The sequence below is a fragment of the Apteryx rowi genome, unplaced genomic scaffold (assembly GCF_003343035.1).
Source record: "Apteryx rowi isolate R43461 unplaced genomic scaffold, aptRow1 scaffold_2, whole genome shotgun sequence".
NCBI lineage: Eukaryota > Metazoa > Chordata > Aves > Apterygiformes > Apterygidae > Apteryx > Apteryx rowi.
This window is the reverse complement of record NW_020448307.1, coordinates 5,985,107-6,003,649: the sequence shown is the minus strand read 5'-3', so window position 1 is coordinate 6,003,649 and position 18,543 is coordinate 5,985,107. Positions and strand designations below refer to the sequence as shown.

General features: G+C 42.5%; 1 protein-coding gene across 1 annotated transcript in view; it reads left to right on the top strand.

Moving 5' to 3' along the window:
• Nucleotides 1-18,280, top strand: part of RASGEF1C (RasGEF domain family member 1C) — a 29,526-nt gene extending 11,246 nt beyond the window's left edge. The window contains exons 5-13 of the mRNA XM_026063378.1: nt 2,247-2,321; nt 6,799-6,894; nt 7,762-7,864; nt 7,965-8,044; nt 8,933-9,028; nt 14,103-14,198; nt 15,605-15,728; nt 17,732-17,804; nt 18,256-18,280. Of these exons, the coding sequence (XP_025919163.1) occupies nt 2,247-2,321; nt 6,799-6,894; nt 7,762-7,864; nt 7,965-8,044; nt 8,933-9,028; nt 14,103-14,198; nt 15,605-15,728; nt 17,732-17,804; nt 18,256-18,280 (768 nt within the window). The remainder of the gene's footprint in view (nt 1-2,246; nt 2,322-6,798; nt 6,895-7,761; nt 7,865-7,964; nt 8,045-8,932; nt 9,029-14,102; nt 14,199-15,604; nt 15,729-17,731; nt 17,805-18,255) is intronic.
• The last annotated feature ends 263 nt before the right edge of the window (nt 18,281-18,543 follow it).

Sequence of the window (18,543 nt, the reverse complement as noted above, 5' to 3'; positions counted from 1 at the left end):
TGGACTGTAGATTGGAGTGAATATCATTGAATTAGCTTTGGAAATTCTGAAAGTAGTTCATATTCTGTTTCTCAAGAATTGGAATAGCTCAGAAACCCCTGATTTAGGGTCATGGTTTGTTTTGAGAACATGCAGCTTTGGCACTCTTAGTTTTATATCGCTTAAGCTAGATAGTACAGCTCCTTTTGCCTGGAGTTTTTTCTTGTTTTTCTTTTCCTCCACAATACAACTACCCTCTAGGGGGAGAGTCCCTGTGACCAAACTGCACTCTTGAAACCGTGATGCAGCCAGAGGTTTTCATTCCACTTTACTATACTCAGTGCTCTGTCTTCTCTTTCACGTATTGCACCTTGTGCACCAATTACTCTGCACTGAAACTGTCTAGTGCTGATTTGTCAGTAAGAATTACTTGCTATTTATTTAATAACAGTTATTTTTTAGTAAGAGTTCTGTACTGTTATCAGAGTGTCAAGGTGAGAAGCCAAGAGAAATACCATAAGAGTAGCCATAAAGTGTCCACTTAAGTAAAACTGCCATTGATTTTATTGTTGCTTGAGTGTCTTAAGATTGGGCTGTATGAGTTCCAAAATATCTCCTCTGGCATATCTTGGAGGCCTGTAATCTTTCGGAAGTACTTGCTTCTAATAAGCGTGTCTCAGGGAACTGAACTGCTAAATGGGGAGTTGAAGTGACATACTGCTTCCTTAAAAATACCACCTTTGACATCTAGTAACCCAGTGGGATCATACTAACAGCTCAGCTTTCATGAGGGGCCTTCCAAAGCATTTTGCAGACCATAGTATTACTGTCACAGGCTGGGGAAAGAGATGTACAGATGAGACGTGAAAGGCCCAAGACCCAGGGCAGGGATAACTGGTGCCCATCTTCTGACTCCCAGACCATTGGGCTTTTACCGGCTGTGCTGCCCCACCAATAGCTCAATCACTAGCACTAGCTTCTTCTGTTCGCAGAAGATGGAAGTGATCTTCTCTCCCCTTTTCATAGCATCAACTGAATTGTGCTGATGGGCAGAAGCAGAACTCAAAAGGAGTTAAGGCGTGTATATGAAAATGTGGCCCTGAGGGCCTAGTTCATTAAGAAATAGGCTAAATAGGCTCAGCAGCAGCCAGACTCAGTATAATTAATCACGATGCTAACTGCTGTAAAATACCATAGCTCACGTCATGTTTTTTCTCAACAGTTTCGAGATCTATCAATATGATAGATGTCAAGTCTCAGAGAAATAGCTGGGGTGCAGTGGAAGCAGTTTACCATGGTGGCAAAGAAGTTAGCCGTCGGGTCAAGGACAGCTTCGCTGCCATGACCGTATGTTCCAGAAGCACTGGAGAGCTGCTCAGCTCCTCCAGGGCTGCAGGGCCAATGCCAAACAAACCTTTCACAAAACAGTATCAGGAACTTCCTTCCCTCTTTTGTCAGCAAACTTAGTTCTTTGGGGAACCGAAGGGAGCTCCCATAGAGGCAGGATCACAAATGCCAGCTTATTTTTAGTCTGCAACCCATCTGTGGTCCTTTCCTCTTGATGTGGAGGAATATAACCACTGTCCTTCCTGAACAGCGCCCAGAGGCATGACTGAGACTGCCAGCTTTGTTCAGGAGCTGGTGGAGATGGACTGTCCCTTATGTATTCTTTATTTACTGTTTTTTTGGGTAGTGCCTGGGACACTACTATGTAACTAATGCCTCTAATGTAAGCACATGCATCTTTAATGCCTTCCTTCCTCAGTGGCACAGAGCCAGTACCCCAGGGCACCACCTGAGCTTCATTGGGTAGGGAGGTAGGGTCAGAGCACTGTGTGTGCAGAGGAGCTAGTGATTGCTATGGTTACCAGATCTCAGCATTACTGCCATTTTAACAGCTGGGAAACAAAGCTATTGAGAGATGCTAGACCACAGCAGGTCTATGGCAGCACTAAGCGCAGAACTGAGGTCTCCTGACTCCCAGATGGGACCTTGTGCATCCTGCACCTTTCTCTCTGTGCAGTGGAGAGGGCTCTTACTGTGGCTTGTCAGTAATGCGACATTTTTATTCTCATTCTCCTCTTTCTGCTGAAATAACTCTGATTGCTCTTATGAATTTTAATGTCTGGTGCTAGTTGGCTGTCTACCAGTTCAGTAACACCCTTTCAAAGCTGACAGATAACGGGAATGTCTTACCAAGAGAAACAGAAGAGATTCTGGGGTACTTTCTCATTCTTGCTGTCTCTCTCTTTTTTCCCCTCTAAAAGGAAAGGCTAAGTCACATTGGACCTGAGGAATTTGTGCAGGCGTTTGTACATAAAGACCCTTTGGATGGCACCAAGGTATGATTTGACTGCATGCAAAATATCTCCTGCAATAACTGTGTTTGTTCCAGATGAACTGACCTAATGAGATCCAAAAGAACAGGGCCTGGGGCACATGTCAAGCAGGACCAGACCCACTGGCAGACATCTATATTCTCGCAGCAGGGACAGGACCTTTGGTAGAGCTCTCTCATTGGCAGGTCATTGCCATTCCTTCCTGATGAGAATATGTCCCAGCCGGAGACGGCCAGCATCCCGATATCCTGGCCTCTTGCTCGTTCCTCCTAACGTGTTTTGATCAGGGCAGATGGCTTGTGGCTGTAAAGAACCAGGGAATATCTGTTCCCAGTGATGAAGGCGTAAAGACTTTGGACATGATGTAATGCCCATAGTGTGTGCCCAGACACCACAGTAATGAGTCAGTGCGTCATGAATCAACGTACTCTTCTCTCTCTACACAATAGCTTTTGACCCAAAGCACTGTAGGGGATGGAGTGCCTGATCAGGGCTTCATCCAAAGTCCAGAGAAGCCAGTTGGAGCCTTTCCACTGATTCCAGTGGGATTTGAAGCAGCACTTCAGTGAGTGCCTCAATAAGGAAAAATGATTCCTGGCCAGAGAGTGAGAGTCTGAGATTTCACATACTGTCAGAAAAGAAAGGGTGGAAAATTCATTCGCAGAACTGCATATGGGCTCCCACAGAGATCATGCATCAATGGCAGAATTTCATCTTTAGATGCTGAAAATAACAGAAAGACCTCTGGTTTTAGTCCTGTCCAAAGAGAATAATTTGTATTGATGAAGAAATGGATGGATGGATGGATGGATGGATAAAAAGTGCAACACTGGGCTCTCTCCTCTCACTGGAATTCTGGAAATTCTGCACTTGGCTGGGAGTGGGCAGAGCTGTTGTTTCAGGTATTCTGAGCATTGATCACATCCTTTAGGAAGGAACCCTCAGATATCTAAGGTGTGTCAGAAATAAGAAAGCTCTGAGTGCCATAAAAATAATTGTCATTATTAGTAAAGAACTTCACAGAAATGTGTGTTGAGGAAAATGCTTTCTTGGGCTTAGATGTGTATTAAGGAGACTTTCTTAATGAAAAATATTACTGTTGGAGCTTTTGATCACTGAGAAAATGACATCTATTATCAGCTTAGCCAACACAAGTCAAATTTTAGTCAAGAGTCCTGGGGCGAGAAGAATTCTGTCTCTTTTTGATACCTGTAGTAATTTTGCTGTCTCCATAGGAGTTACCAGTGTATCAAAGATGGACTAAAAATCATCTCATTTTAGATAGAATCTAGGAACTTGCAGTTAAGCATTTTCCACTCAGATTTAATGACAATAAAATCATTCTTCTGCCACTTGAAAAAGCAGAAACTCGGCTAGTTTCCAATGTCATGGTGCCCAGGAACAGCTCCTGCAGTCTCCTACTGCTAGGAGAAGGAAGAGGAGAGGCTGGAGGAGGAGTCATGGGCTCCCATGTGGAGCTGCTGGACTGTCCATGGTGAGAGTGAGCCACCCTCACAATGAGTGATTTATTGGTTGCTGCAGCCCTCTGACTATCCCTGTGCTGGTTACCAGCCTGGCACATCTAGAAGAGACCCTGTAGCTGCTATATCCTTCAGCCAGCCACTTCTGTCAAGGAGAGTCACAATTAATGAGCTTAATGAGTCACTTAACGAACTTCAAGAAATGACTTCATGGGTGGCATGTGCTCTTGGCTACAAGGCAGCAACTAGTCTTAGTGTTTCTTGATCCTTACAGCACACAAGCTTTGCATTTTCCTATCACCTCTATGCCATCATGTCTGGTGTACCTAGGAGGATGAGGTTGCTAGCGACAAGAAGAGGTCACAGCTAAGAAGTTTAACAGGTGAAGTTGAGCATACTACCTCGTAGTTGCTCTCAGACACCCATCAACCACTACCCCCTACGCTGGTCTTCATAAATCTTTGCTTGGGAATGTTACACAGTGAAAAGGACAAACCAGCCTTCATGAGACTTCAGCAACCTGCTGTGAACATGAGGGACAACTGAAAAAGGACAAGTGTCTCAGGAAGTCATCATCTCTGTTGCAAGTGAAATGAAAGGGATCAAATGAAGGCACTGAATTTGACTGAATTTTGGAAAAATGGGAGGAGAAGCAGCAGTGAGTGAAATCAAATTGGCTAAAGCCATGGCGGGGAGGGATGCTGAGAGGAAGAAGGAAATGTGCAGTGATAAACTGAGGTATGCACCATGGCTGTGTGCATCATCTGGCAATAGCTATATCTGTAATTTCAAGCACAGTGCCGGCACAGAGGAATATCAAGATGTAAAGAGAAATTAAGGTTACAAAGTAAATGTAAGGAAACATCAGCTAGGGTGGACAGGAAGGACTAGAGCAGAGAGCCTGAAAGAAAGGCAGGGAGCCTGAAAATAATGGCAGGTTGGGATATCTGAGCAAATCATCTCAATAGACCAAGATAAATAAGAGATTTTTCAAAATATGACAGGAATATATAGTTATGCAGGTTCTTCAAATGCAAATGAGTACCACACTTGTGACTTCATTGGAGTCCTTAATAACAGGGAAAAGAGCAGAGGCAAGAGCAAGGGAGGCATCACTGTATTGCCTTTGAAGTCGAAGGCAATATCTTCCCCCTAATAAGGACCTACGTAGTAAAGCAAAAACTACGACAAGGCATGGCATGACTCAGTTATTGGGGCTAAAGTCAGCAAGGCTGATGAAAGTAGAGGTAGTCTGGAGCTTTTCTCTCCCTTCTGCCAGGCTGTTGGGGAGTCCCAGCAATGACTGAGAAGAACCTCTGCACTACGGTGTGTTATGCTGAGAGATCACGTGGGACCTGGCAGAGCAGCACAAACCTTCCCAGCCCTTACGCAGAGTGACCGGTCATGCCCTGACCCGCGGAGATTACTGTTGCCATTTATAAAGCTTAAACTTTAAAAAGCAGTCAGGTTCAACTTTAAATGGGCACATTCTTCACAAGTTTTGTGGCATTAGCTGTGGTTTCTATGCCCTGGCAGAGGACAGCAGTGTTATGATGGAAATACTGTGTTCAGAGCAAAGTCTAAGTTTCGTGTAGTTTTTTTGCTGTAACGGGGAATGAGAAGTATCACAGAGAGCAAGAAAAGCAATGGCTGTTGATAGGCTGGGGATGGTTTGGGTTTCTTTTGCTTGGTTTGATATTCATGTATTACTTGCTGATAGTTACTTTTGAGATGCTTTCAAAATGCATTTTTCCTATTGAATATGTAATTTAGTCTTAAAGTAGCTAGGAATTTTAGGCTTGTTAAGACTTTCCTCATGATTTCTGTGATTTCTGTTTCTGAACACCTGTCTACAGAATCATAGATGAATATATTTTTTTCAGTTACTTTGGGAATCATATTAGTCCACATTCCTTAAAGGCTTTTAGGTATTTAACTTATGTAATACGGGCATTCTTATTGCCATTAATGAATCTGTGTTCACGCACTGTGATTTTCTTCTTAGTGGCACATATTTATGGCAGCTCTGGGAAATGCTCATCTTAATAAAACAAAAATTCAGTATTCTCTGATACCCTCTAGTGGATGTTAATGAATGTTTAAATAAATCACGTGAAATCTAGAGAACAGTGAGTCCTAGGACTTTCTCAGAATTTAGGTCTGGGAAAGGAACTCGAATTCTCATGATCCTGAGCAACATCTTTAGGCTGTGTGAACTGCCATACCTCCACTGAAGTCAAATTATCTGTTGAAGTCAAAGGAACTGGAAGAGTTCAGCCAAATATCTGCTCCCACAGCCTGTGTCAGTTGTGGGAATTTATATATAATTCTGTATAGAAAGTGGAGAATGCACTTCTTATAATGGCCCTTTCTGACGAAGTTTCTCACGCGCGTAAGTGGCTGTTTCCAGAGCAGCCGGCAAGACAGAGCCGTCAGCAGAGAGCGAATTATCCTGAATGCTCAAGAGAACAAGGGAAATAATTTTTTCCCACAAAGAAGCAATTATAACTGTCTCTTGCTCTCCTCCTGTTCACCTCACTAAATTATGGACTCTCCCCTCCAGAAAGGGGCTGCGGGTGATTGTATTTACTAACATGAAGAAGGTCCTGGAATGGAAGGTTCCAGGTGAACGTGTTGCGGAAGATTGTGCTTGTCCTATTTAATTTTTCTGCATATTGTTGTTGCTCTGTGGATCCTGCAGTGCCTGTTAATATCCCACTGAGCAAGGATCAGCGCGCAGTGCATTGGTGAACACTTGCTGCAGGCAAAACGGGGCTGTTTTCCATCTGCTGACATGAATTGCATAGTGACATACTCGGCTAGAGCCATCCACCAGCCACCCACCTGCCCACTGACTTTCTGAACTCTGCCCTTAATGCACCATCCTCCAAGTGCGTCAGAGAGATGTGACAAAGTGATTACCGTTGCGTAGCATGTATCGTAGCACTCAGACAGCTAACTGCAAGTTAAATGTCTCTCTGTCCTTTTTCCTCCCCCAGACTTGTTTCAGTGAACAGAAGAAGACAAGTAACCTTGAGGCCTATGTGAAATGGTTCAATAGACTCTGCTATCTTGTAGCAACAGAAATTTGCATGGTAAGTAAAATGTATGTGGCCGTGTTTTACCACATGCTTGATGTGCCAGTTGGAGATGGTATGTTAATAAGCAAACCTGGGGATTATTTCTTATAACCTAGCCAAGCATCAGGCAGTAAGTTTTAGTAATATCTCACTCGCAGAAGCAACCTGATAAATGATAAGCATATTGTGAAACAGAGCTGGCGACACGCAGGGGATACATGGTTCTCTTGATGTAGTAGGAGCACAGTGTGGACTAATGAACCCTGCAGGGAAAAAGAGAGGAAAAAAAGCCTTGAATTAGCCCGTGCGAGTTCTACTGGAAAAGATTCTAGTGGAGCAATATTTGTTATCTGTCCGCCTAAAGCTTTGCTCTGCAGGTGAATTTCCATTGCATGGCTCTTTGTCCTGTTGTCTGTTCCTGTAGTTGTGACTAGGGGTTTTTTAACTTGGTAATGGTTTTAGTTGTTTCTTTTTTTTTTAACTTGACCCCATCAAAATGAACTGAATGTTTTCTCCTTTGAAAAGGATGTGCAAGGGAGGAATAGTAATGGGATGAGCAGCCCAGATTGCCTATGGCTCAAAAGCATTGCTATTTGGAGAACTTCTTTGGAAAGGTGGGGTGTTCCAGCACAGTGAACATGTGGTTTGAAAATGCAAACTACCACTTGGCCTGACCTTCTTCTTAAAAGGCCCAGAACAGCAGAAGGGGTTTAATGCAGTGAAACAAAGTCTTCCTGGGACAAAGAAGCTGCTGTTATATGGGCAGGAAATCCTGCCCTTAGGAAAGTCCATGGTGATGAGCCCACTTGTGTGGAACAAATACTGGAGATGCCCTCCAATTCTGCATATTCTTGTTACAGCTTTTTTTTTTTTAATTTGCAGCCTGCAAAAAAGAAACAGCGAGCACAAGTCATAGAGTTCTTCATCGACGTCGCCCGAGAGTGTTTTAACATAGGGAATTTTAATTCGCTGATGGCAATCATTTGTAAGTACTGCTTCTCAACAGAGCTCTCCATCGTCTATCGTGGATGAAAAGGGAAAATCTGAATTGCACTCACTGTCCTTTTTCTTCTTCCTTCCTATAGCTGGAATGAACATGAGTCCAGTTTCCAGGCTAAAGAAGACTTGGTCAAAAGTGAAAACAGCCAAATTTTTCATTCTCGAGGTAAAAAACAAACAAACAAACAACTTTTTTTGTTGTTTGTGAATTTTCACATTGCTATGCAGGTATGAGATGCTTGTAGACATGTTTCACAGGCAGAGGGCCAGATTCTGGCTGCCGGTGCCTAGCGGGTAGTGTGGAAAGCTGCTGATATGCAGAGGGGAATCGGAGCACTGAAACATATAGCAAAAAAAAAAAAGTGATAAACAGTTCAGAAACTAAAAGAAAATGAGGAATGGCTTGGAGAGGACAGGTCAGAAACAGGTGTATTCTACACAAAATATATTATGAAGGGCACATTCACAGCACTGATTCTGCCTTGTAATATGCTATCTTTGGCCATGGACGCAATGGTGAGTGTAAAGCTCCCAAGCTTTACCTGGGACATAGAACAAGATCAAAAGGGATGCGTGACTTTGGGAGTTTGTTAGCTACGTGGAAGTACAGCTATGCAGTACTGCTAGTGACTGACCCTCCTTCCCCCTGGAATTTGGCTTGCTATCAGCAGAGCTTAGGGGGCACATTTTTGCACCACCTATTCAAAGAATTGGATCCGGTTGGTTGGGTTTTGTTATTGAGGGAACCAGGATTTGGCATATATAAAATGTGCAGTCCTCCTGTAATCCAAGTAAGTCACCTCATTCTACAAATAAATTGTTCTCCAAATAAAAGCTCAGTCATTTATTAATATAAAATCAAAGGTACGAACAAACACAGCCTGTGCCTCTAGAGCTTTCATTGTATCTGTGGATCACACGTCTGGTTTTTGCATGTGGTGGTTTTCCAAAGATGCAGGCTAGGCTCTGTTAGGGTTTGGAAAGCTATGGGTAAAGCTGTCTTTGGAGCACACAGTTCACTTTCTAACCGAAGTGTCTTCTTTTGTGGATCTAGCACCAGATGGACCCTACTGGTAACTTCTATAACTACAGGACAGCACTGCGGGGGGCTGCTCACAGATCCCTCACTGCCCACAGCAACAGGGAGAAGGTAGGTGTGACCCCAGCTCCTGGGCCTCCCAACGGATGGGGAGGGGAGCATCACTGCTGTGGTCAACAACTGAAGCACTTGATGCGAGTGCTTTGCATGAACAGCTCTCCTGCTTCCCCGGGGCCAAGGCTAGTGCACTGCTGAATTGGATCAGAAATGTCAGTCTGCGGCCAAGGGGAGTCTGAAATGGATCACAGAGCTTTTGTGGGCTTGCTCCTCAGATGCTGGGGAGTGAGGCAGGGGGACACACAGCAGGGAGGACTTCTTTGGTGCAAGCATCCCTTGAAAATTCACTTTGTCTAGATTGATGAACCAAACAGCTTCCAGGTGGAAGATGTATTCCAGACTAAAATGACTTTTATTTTGGTATGGAGCATCAACCCGGCAGGCCCGGGTGGAAGGGCGATTTTGTTACAACTGTGCCAGCCAGCGTCTCTGTGCAGACAAGTCCGTATTGTGTAGTGTGTGATTTGAGATAGGGAGCAAAGGGTGCAGCACTCGGAGATGATGGGGTGGTTCTCCACTTATGTTAGGGAAAGATGACTTACCGCAAGTCACACCAACAAGTTTAGTCTGACCCCATTGCAGCAGATCTGGGTGAAATTCTGCCCTTATGAATTTTCATTTCCTTTGGTTGTTGCCATCTTGCTGAGCAAGAATTGAAGTGTTCTATCAGTGTTTATGGCAGATATGTATCTTTCTGAGATGTCTCTGATATGGGAATAGATCAGATTGATCAGATTTTGGTGCAGGATCTTGCATTGTTTGTGCCCTGGTGTGTTTCTTGTTCATTTTCTTTTTTATTTCTCTATTTGGTTCTCTTTTTTCTTTTATGAGATTAAGTTTGTTTTTAACATTGTAATTGCATGTAGCTGTAAATGGGCAACCTCTGCACAGAACAAAACTAAGGAAAAGTAGATACTGCATCCACAAGCATAATACAGAATTGAATGTTCATTTGCTAGAGGAGGCAGCCCAGATGCTGATCTCATACTACTGTAAATTTGATGTAAATCTGCTGAAGTGAATGAAAACTCACAGCATTACAGCAAAACAAGATCAGAATCTGGTCACAGGCTGACTCAGCTCTGATGGGAGTGCACAGAGTTGTTCTGAAAAACACTTTTCTAGGCAAAGAGGAGATGATGGTTTGGATGTTTATGAGCAGCAGAGAAATTCTTTTAACTCTCGCATGCTGCAGCTAGGACTTGTCATTCTGAGATGCTTCTGCAATCTAGTTCTTCTGTGACAATCTCATATTTGAGCCAGCTGCTTTATTGTTTGATTTAATTTCCTGTGGAAGTTAGCAATCTCTGTCATTTCTCTACCCCAGCTAGTTAAGACTAAGGGCAAAGAGGTTACTAGATTGAAAGGAATCTATTTTACATTAAAAAGCCCATGCTCTGTTTCCTTTGTGTACATAACATATTAGCTTAAGAAAATGTTCAAACGTATGACTTAGTAGCTAATCATGCTGGGTATATTACAGTGCCAGATACAGCAGAACCTGTAATTTGTGCTTTAGGAATTAAGAAATTTTGTTGCTTATTATAAGCAAGATTCCTACTTGTTTATTTTACTGGAATGAATAAAATTGTAAGAACATGACCACTTTTTTGATCTAAAATGTTACCTTGTTTCGTGACAAGCTATGAGCAAAGCTTACCTTTTGAAGCAAAATATTTATTTTCAAATTGGGTCAGGCTTATAACAGTTTGAGATCCCAACCTCCTCCACCCCCTTCTCGACAAGTGGCCACCACAAAGCACACATGGAGGCTGCGGGGCCCTGTCCACCCGCTGGAGAAGGAAGGAGCTCTGGAAGGAGCGCTCGTCACAGACCGACAGATTGCGCCATGGCTTATGTCTTGCAGGAAGACAAACTGCTTTTAGCTTGGAGGAGCTAATATTTAACTGGCAACTTCACCAGAAACGTTACTTCCTTTTTTCCTTAGGGCTGCTACCTTGGCTGCTGAGTTTTGTACAGCACTTAAACAGAGGCACAGCTTGGGGGCTAAATGACATCCTCAGGGAGAGACGGGATGAACCAGCCGCACTTGGGCACCACCACAATCCAGCCTTTCTGCCTGTGTGTAAATGGCACAACTAGGATATTTGTATTTGTTCACGAGCAGGCTTCTAGGAAGGCATTGCCATGCAGCTCTCCAAGCTGCGAGACTGCAATACAGCGGCAGAAATAAAGCTACCATAGTGCAGAGTGAGAGAACTGGTAAAGAAAAAGGGTTGTTTCATGCAGAATTCAGAGGAGTGTATTTGGCAGGAATTAAGGCTGCCTTTATCTATGCGGGCAGCTGACCTGTGTCATCCCCCAAATTAAGTCATTCCACTGGGAAACACTGCACTGTGCTAATGCCGTTTCTCTGAATGGCTTTGAAATGTTGGGAGCGTGTACAGTGCGGTACTGTGTGTTGTTGCTGTCTGACGCCATGGAGAAGAACATGCCTGATCTCATTAGCTTCCTTCGTTCTGCAGGAGGCAGTTGTCCTCCAGCGTGCGGGTGAGTTGGGTGGTTCAGGGTGGGCAATCAAAAGGGAGTGAAATATGAGTTTCTGGCATTAGCCCAGATTTTATGCTAGCAAAGTGCCTGGATTAAAGCCAGCATTAAAGTGCAGCTATATCCACTTTTGTTGCCTTTACTACAGAAATTTGGGAAACAAAACAGGCAGAGTGACATACTTTTATTGGGGAGATAAATGATGACCCAAAGACAGAAATCCTATGGAAATATGTGCAGAGAATTGGTGTCCTAGGGGATGTCTTTGCTGCCTTTTGGATGCGGATGAGAACAAGCTCTACCCATGTTCTGAGCTGACTGGTGGCTTTGTAGCTCTATTAACATGGCATGGAGCCCACATTAATATACCTTCCCTCTCAGCAAGGCTTTTAGTTTATGTTTAGTACCACTAATTATGGTGACCTAGCTCCCAGGCAGCGTGGAGCAGGGCAGAACAAGCTCACATGGACCTGCACAAAAACATTAGGCAGAACCTGGCAGCAATTCCTAGCTGGTGATCAGTATCTGGCTCCAGCTCTCTGTGAATATCTTTCCACTTTGTAAGACCGCTGCCATAATGGTTACTGAGTATCAGCATTTTTGGTAGAAAACAAACCATATACTGAATTGCATTCTTTACCTCAGGTTGATTCATCTAGTTTGGATGATATAAAAATGAGCCCTGAAACACATTTGGCTCAGCTTGTGACTAGAAATCACCCCACCTGACTCTGATAGGAGGGCCCAGCACTTTGTGGGGTTAGGTCCAAAATACTGAGTTTGCTTTGTCCCCATTTCTTTATTATATCAGTGTGGTGTACCAGGATAATGCCAGTAGCTCCTGGAGTGTCAGTCCAGCCTTTTATGGCTGTTGTACTGACATCAGAGAGTTTGTCTATAGCTGTCCCATAAAAAAGCCAGCAGAAATGCAAATCTTTAGCAGTTCCCTACGTGTAGTATTTTAGCTGAAGGAGAAATTGGCTTCCATTTTCACAGCAAAAGCAGGCAGCGGCTTGACGAGGCCTTCCCTCAATCAGTGTTTTAGCATGTGTGAGTTGCTTGCACTCGCTGTTGCAACATGAAGGCCACAGACTGGAAAATAGCAGCTGCCGCCCTGTTCTAGGTCCATTTCAGATACCGTTTCAGCTGATGTTCAGCATGAGATGGAATAACTGTAGGACATTAAGTACTTAACTGAACGATTGCTTTGTTGTCAGCAGCTCCCTTGGCCAGCCTTGCGTGCCGTGAAGGCACTTGAACTGTGGTGCACACTTAACAAGCTACAGTTCAGTTAATTTACAGTAGGCCAGCGGAAACATTTGGAAACTCTGCAACATGATGTGCTTTCCTATCCGTTCATGGTGATTATGTCTGTGCTTACTGGCTTAAAAGACAGAGATGGCTGCTGCAGGAAAATGCTCACAGATCTGGGTGCTCAAACCCTCCATGCAGCCTTTTTCTATCACAGTGCCGCTGCAGAGGAGTCGTGAAGACTCAGATCTGAACATCGGGTCCCAGAACCCTTACTGGAGGTCAGCGTTGTCATGGCTTGGTCCTTCACGTTCTCACAACTCAGAGCTGTGTCACGAGAGGGCTCGGAGGAAGTCTGCTGTGCCCTGGCACTCTGCTGAACTGCTGGGGATGCACTTCAGGAGCGCGGCCACTACTTTCTGCTGTAGCACATCTGGCATCGAATTTATGCCTGCTGCAATTCCATTAATTTCAAGAGTTTTACCTTAGCGCTGAAGTAGACGTTTTCTATAGCAAATCAAGATCTGACTCTGATAGGTTAAAGAGAAGGATCAATAATATATGCCAGTTTGCCCCGGATGATGCCCAGGGCTTATTTTCAGATCTCTCTGCCTACTGTTGGCACTCTCCTTTCAATAAACTGTGTATTTTCAACCCTACCCTCTACAGGTTAATTTGGAGAAGCAGGTTGTACTAAACAGCTGCTACAAAGGCAGTTTCATGCCTCAAGAGAAAGCCATGAATGGAGCTGTTGAAAATGCAACTGTTCCTGGTGATAAACTGTGTCTGTAGACAAGTCCTTGGCCACCAAATTTTATTATTCCATCTTTCCTTGTTCTGGGACAATAGTGGTCACCTAACTGTATCTGTGCTAAGTATTTCCTCCCTTGCTGTTCTTTGGTTCCCAAATGTTTTTAAATTGCTTGATTTGTCTATTCAACGTCTTTACTGATAAAGACCCCAACAGAGAGAGGAAAGGTCTGCAGGTTTAATTTTGTTCTTTCTATGCTCAGTGATACTACTGATATACTGAGAGTTAAGAAACTGGGTTACTAGTATTTTCTTAGTCATCTTACCTGCCATTGTGCTCAGAGCCTATTTATTCCAGAGTACAGTCATCTCCTGATTGCTGAAGGTGTCTCTGTACCCTGCTGCCCTTTTGCTTGCCTATCACTATACTGCTTTTTAAGTGCACAGCACACTGAAAAGTTAATGTTTCTTTTTTCTCTTCTCTCCTGATTGAGTTCTTCTTTCATGCAGAGAAAATACTGAGCTGGAAAGATAATAGTTATGCCATTTCTCTTTACAGATTGTGATCCCCTTCTTCAGCCTATTGATCAAAGACATTTATTTTTTGAATGAAGGATGTGCTAATCGCCTTCCAAATGGACATGTCAACTTTGAAGTAAGATCTGAAAAATGTTTTTATCTATCCCATTCTGACAGCACTATCTAAGACCACTTGCCTGTAATTTCAGTGCAGACCGGCAAAGACCGGATATGTCAAAACAGGCAGTCTTGAGTGACTGTGCTTGAAGGTTAAACCAATCCTAGAATGTCTTAAAAAAAAGTATATTTTATATAAACATTATAAGCAGATCAAAAACCAAACTGAGGGGTTTTCAAATGTTGAGTGAATGGCAGATCCTAACTTGCTTCATGTGGGTTGGCTGATAGAAATGTAGTGTCAGCAGTATAAATGATTATACATAATGGCTTGGAGGAGGAAATGACTTCTTCAGAAAACAAGAAAAACTATGTTTTCCCTATATACACAAATAAACAAGTCAATATAAAATGCTTTATACTTTAGCTGCATTTTTAGCCCTTTCTCATTTTTTATAAAGACAAAAATTAGTTGCAGTCATTAGAGAAATTTAGAATATGAGCTGATTTTATATACAGAACACAGAATCACGGTGTTCATGGGGTAAAAGTCATGCTGTTGGTGTAAGGATCAGTGTGTTATTTCCTGCCTGTAAGTTTTACATGAAAGAATTTCCATTAACTCCCCTAGAAGGACTTATATCCTCCCTGCAGGCATGGCACTAGGTAGTATTAGTCACGTATCCTGCATAATCCCAGTTCTGTGCCGGAGAGGATGGGTTTACTCTAGTGCTACTTGTTGCTAACTGCAATGTGCAGGCACCCAGACTTTTTATATTGTGTTGTGCATTGCAATTGCTACTTTCTTGTATTTCTGTGGAAGGACAGAGATGAGGGACTTCCAAAAGAACTGCCCAGTGTCAATGAGAAAACAGTTTTTCAGCTCTCAGATTTTTTGTAAATTACTTCTTCAGTGTGTCTTTTGTTGGTTACATTAAACTTCTCCTTTAGTTATTGGCATTGTGAGATAGTGAGTAATGCATAGGATATTGAGCTCGGCATCCCCTTAAATTATATCAGAACACTTCTGCCATGCGTGTTTTCTGTTTGAAGGCAAGGAGCGGCAAGGAGTTGGATTCAATCTGCTTTATGTATTTATATTAAATTCTGCTCCTTCCTGTTCCATCAAAGTTTATGCCCTCTGCTCTCAAGTACGTATGTGTAACCCATAACTTGTTCATGGATGCATTTTTTTTTCAAGTACAAACTGAGACTGCCTGTAAGAAGAAATGCAGCACACCCTTTCCTGCCTCTTTCTCTTGTAAATGAACTAGGAAAAGGCACCCATCTAAAACTATACAAGGTTGCTTTTCCCTAATATCCCTGTAGCTGGCATTAGGGATCCTGGATCCTGATCTGCTCAGATGCAGCTGTTTTAGTGACATGATCTCACTGTAACTTGATGGAATGGTTTTATGTTTACAGAAATTTCTGGAACTGGCTAAGCAAGTAGGAGAATTTATAACCTGGAAGCAAGTGGAATGTCCCTTTGAACAGGACCCTAACATCATCCACTACTTGCATACTGCTCCCATTTTTACTGAGGATGGTAAGACCCTGTACAAACTCTAATCACTGAAAATAGGTCTCTTCATCGCTACTCATTAACACCCTGATCCATGCTCTGGTGATCTCTGTCACTGACCAGTCTAAGTTCATCTGTAGCTTTCCTGTCTCGCAGCTTGTTTGTCCCCACTCTATCCATATGCAAATACTACCTTCTGGCTCATGAAGCTGCTGGCTGGTTGCTTTTTTCTTGTCCGTAGCTTCTCTGTGAGGCACTGTCTAGTAAGTTGCTGTGATGGCCCTATTTTTGTAGTCACGGAAAGAGGCCACACACAACCATGTCATGGACTGCTATGGATGTCACTTGTCCTCTAGCCAAACTCATTCTCTGATTGATGGAGCCAGGCCTAATCTCTTCTGCAAACCAACACTGTCATCTCTTCAACCAACAGAGCTTAGGGCAGGGGTAGTAGCTGACCTCCTTCACAGCAGCAAAGAAATGTTATCTACAGAAAATAATTTTTAAGAAAAACCTTTTCTAGTAATTAATTTAAACTGTAGCTAATGAAAGCCCTGTTTTGAAATCATTTCTCTGATTGTCTTTTTATTATCTGTCCTGTTTTCTGTTTCAGTTTAATAGCCAGCATGTCAGACTGCATCATTTCATATGGGCAGATATCAGTTGCCTCTTGGTATATCATGTCACACACAGAAATTGTCTAAAGCTATGTTCCCATAAGCTAAACTGGTGTTGGATTTATTTTTCCTTTTGATTCTATAGGCAGTTTTCTGTACCCGTTCAAGTTAATCAGACCAGACAGTTTTTATTTCATAGACTACTTCAGAAGACAACATGCGGTCTCAAAAATCCTGCCTAAATCCCAAGAGAAATGACTGCCAAAATGGAATAATTAATGTGATTGAAGTACTATATATTGAAAGGAGACAGGCAGGGCATTTGTTCTGTATTTAGGCTCTTGAAGAGCAGACAGTGAAAGTCAGGGGTATCTCAGAAGTAGTGTTCACAGTTTCTCTCCCCCACATGCTGCACCATATTCATACTGCTTTCATGAGACGCCCTCTGCAGAAGTCACAACTCTCCTGGTAGCCAGAGGGAAGAGCAGTTCAGGAAGATCTGCCCTGAATAAAAAATGAGAGAACATACTAAAGAGAGATGCAGCACTGTTATGCAAAATACAGCTGTACTGTGCTAGTCACAATGCGGAGGCCAACTCTTAAATATAAAAATGCTCTTGAATTATAGCACTGATTTGAATACTGAGTACTGATTCTAGCATTAAAGAATAAAGCATAACTAAATAATCAAATGAGGAAATGTGTGTGAACACAAATCACCACCTGCTTTTTAAAAGTCTGTAAAGACAGTGAGATGTTAATGCACTTCCAGCTTATGCAGAGGAGACTCTACAGCCTAGACAGATTTTGGCACCATAAAATGCAGCATACAGTGCAAAGTTTTTCAAGGAAGAAAAAAAAACTATTTTCTACTCCTGTGTTCCTGTTCTGGCTTCTGTAACTCATTCTTATCTTGAGGGGTGGTTTGTATCCTTTTAAGATACCGTGTCCCTTAATGCCTTGGAAAGATTGCTGAGGAAGATTAAATTGTGTTAAGCGACAGGAAGATTCTTAATGTAAAAGAGTTTGTTTAGCTGTCAGTCCTCTCTCTCTCTTTTTTTTTATGTTCTGATAACACCCTTGGTAGCAGTATTGTGATGGAATAAATAGGTGCAGATCTCTATTCAAAATCAGAGACCATTTAACTGTTTAATATTGTTGTAACAAATTCATACTAACATCTTCAACTCTGGGCTCGTTTACTGTTCCATCAGGATTAGCATAACAGATTTCCAAAGGCAGAAATGTTTTGAACATGAGTGTCCTACTCACTACCAGCTACCTGATGGACCATGAAGTTTTAAAAAGTTCAATTTCTTGTGTGGTACAGTAGCAAGAACAGACAAAATGCATAGGACCTACAAGACACCACAGAGATATGCTGAAATAACACATCTTCATCTTTTCCAGGTTTGTACCTGGCTTCCTATGAAAGTGAAAGTCCAGAAAACCAAACTGAAAAAGACAGGTGGAAATCCTTAAGGTAACCACTCATTTTATCAGCTCGCTTCTAAAGTATCGCCAAAGTGCTGCACTGATGGTCAGGGAATCTCTTAACTGGGCCTGAAGCTTGTAAAGTGCTGGCACTTAAAATGTGACCTCTGATGGAGGTCTTTTCAATTTGTAACTAATTTACAGAGCTGGGGCTGCACTGATAAAATCTAATCTTCATCTCAAATTATCCACCATTTAAAGAAACCCCTACACTAGTGCATTTTTACAATTCTTTACCCATGCAAAAGAAGCCTGGTGTAGATGAAAAATGTCCAAGGTTAACTGGATCTTCCCACAGTTTACATGTCTTTATAAGGGTACCATAAAGATGTTTGGTGTAAAAGAAAATCCAAAGAGAGTCAAAAATAAAAGCAGTGGTTTAAAAAAAAAAACTTTTACAGTTGCTTTCTTATCATTGTTCTTATGTTTTAAATTTGCAGATCCACTATTTTAGGAAAGACTTGAAGACTAAGAGGTTATTGCAGTAGGTCAAGGAAAAAAATCCGTAAACATTTTGCACTACTGATTCCAAAGATGCCTGTTTGGGATTTAGACAATTTGTTTTGTTTGGGTTTTTGTTGGTTTTTTGACTGCCTAACATGACGGATGAACTGGATTCATCCACTGAAATCAACAGAACTGTGTGCACAATGATGCTTTTCTAACTAGGAGACAGAGGAAGGACAGACTATTTGTGGCTGTGCCCGAACTGCATCAGGATCACTGTA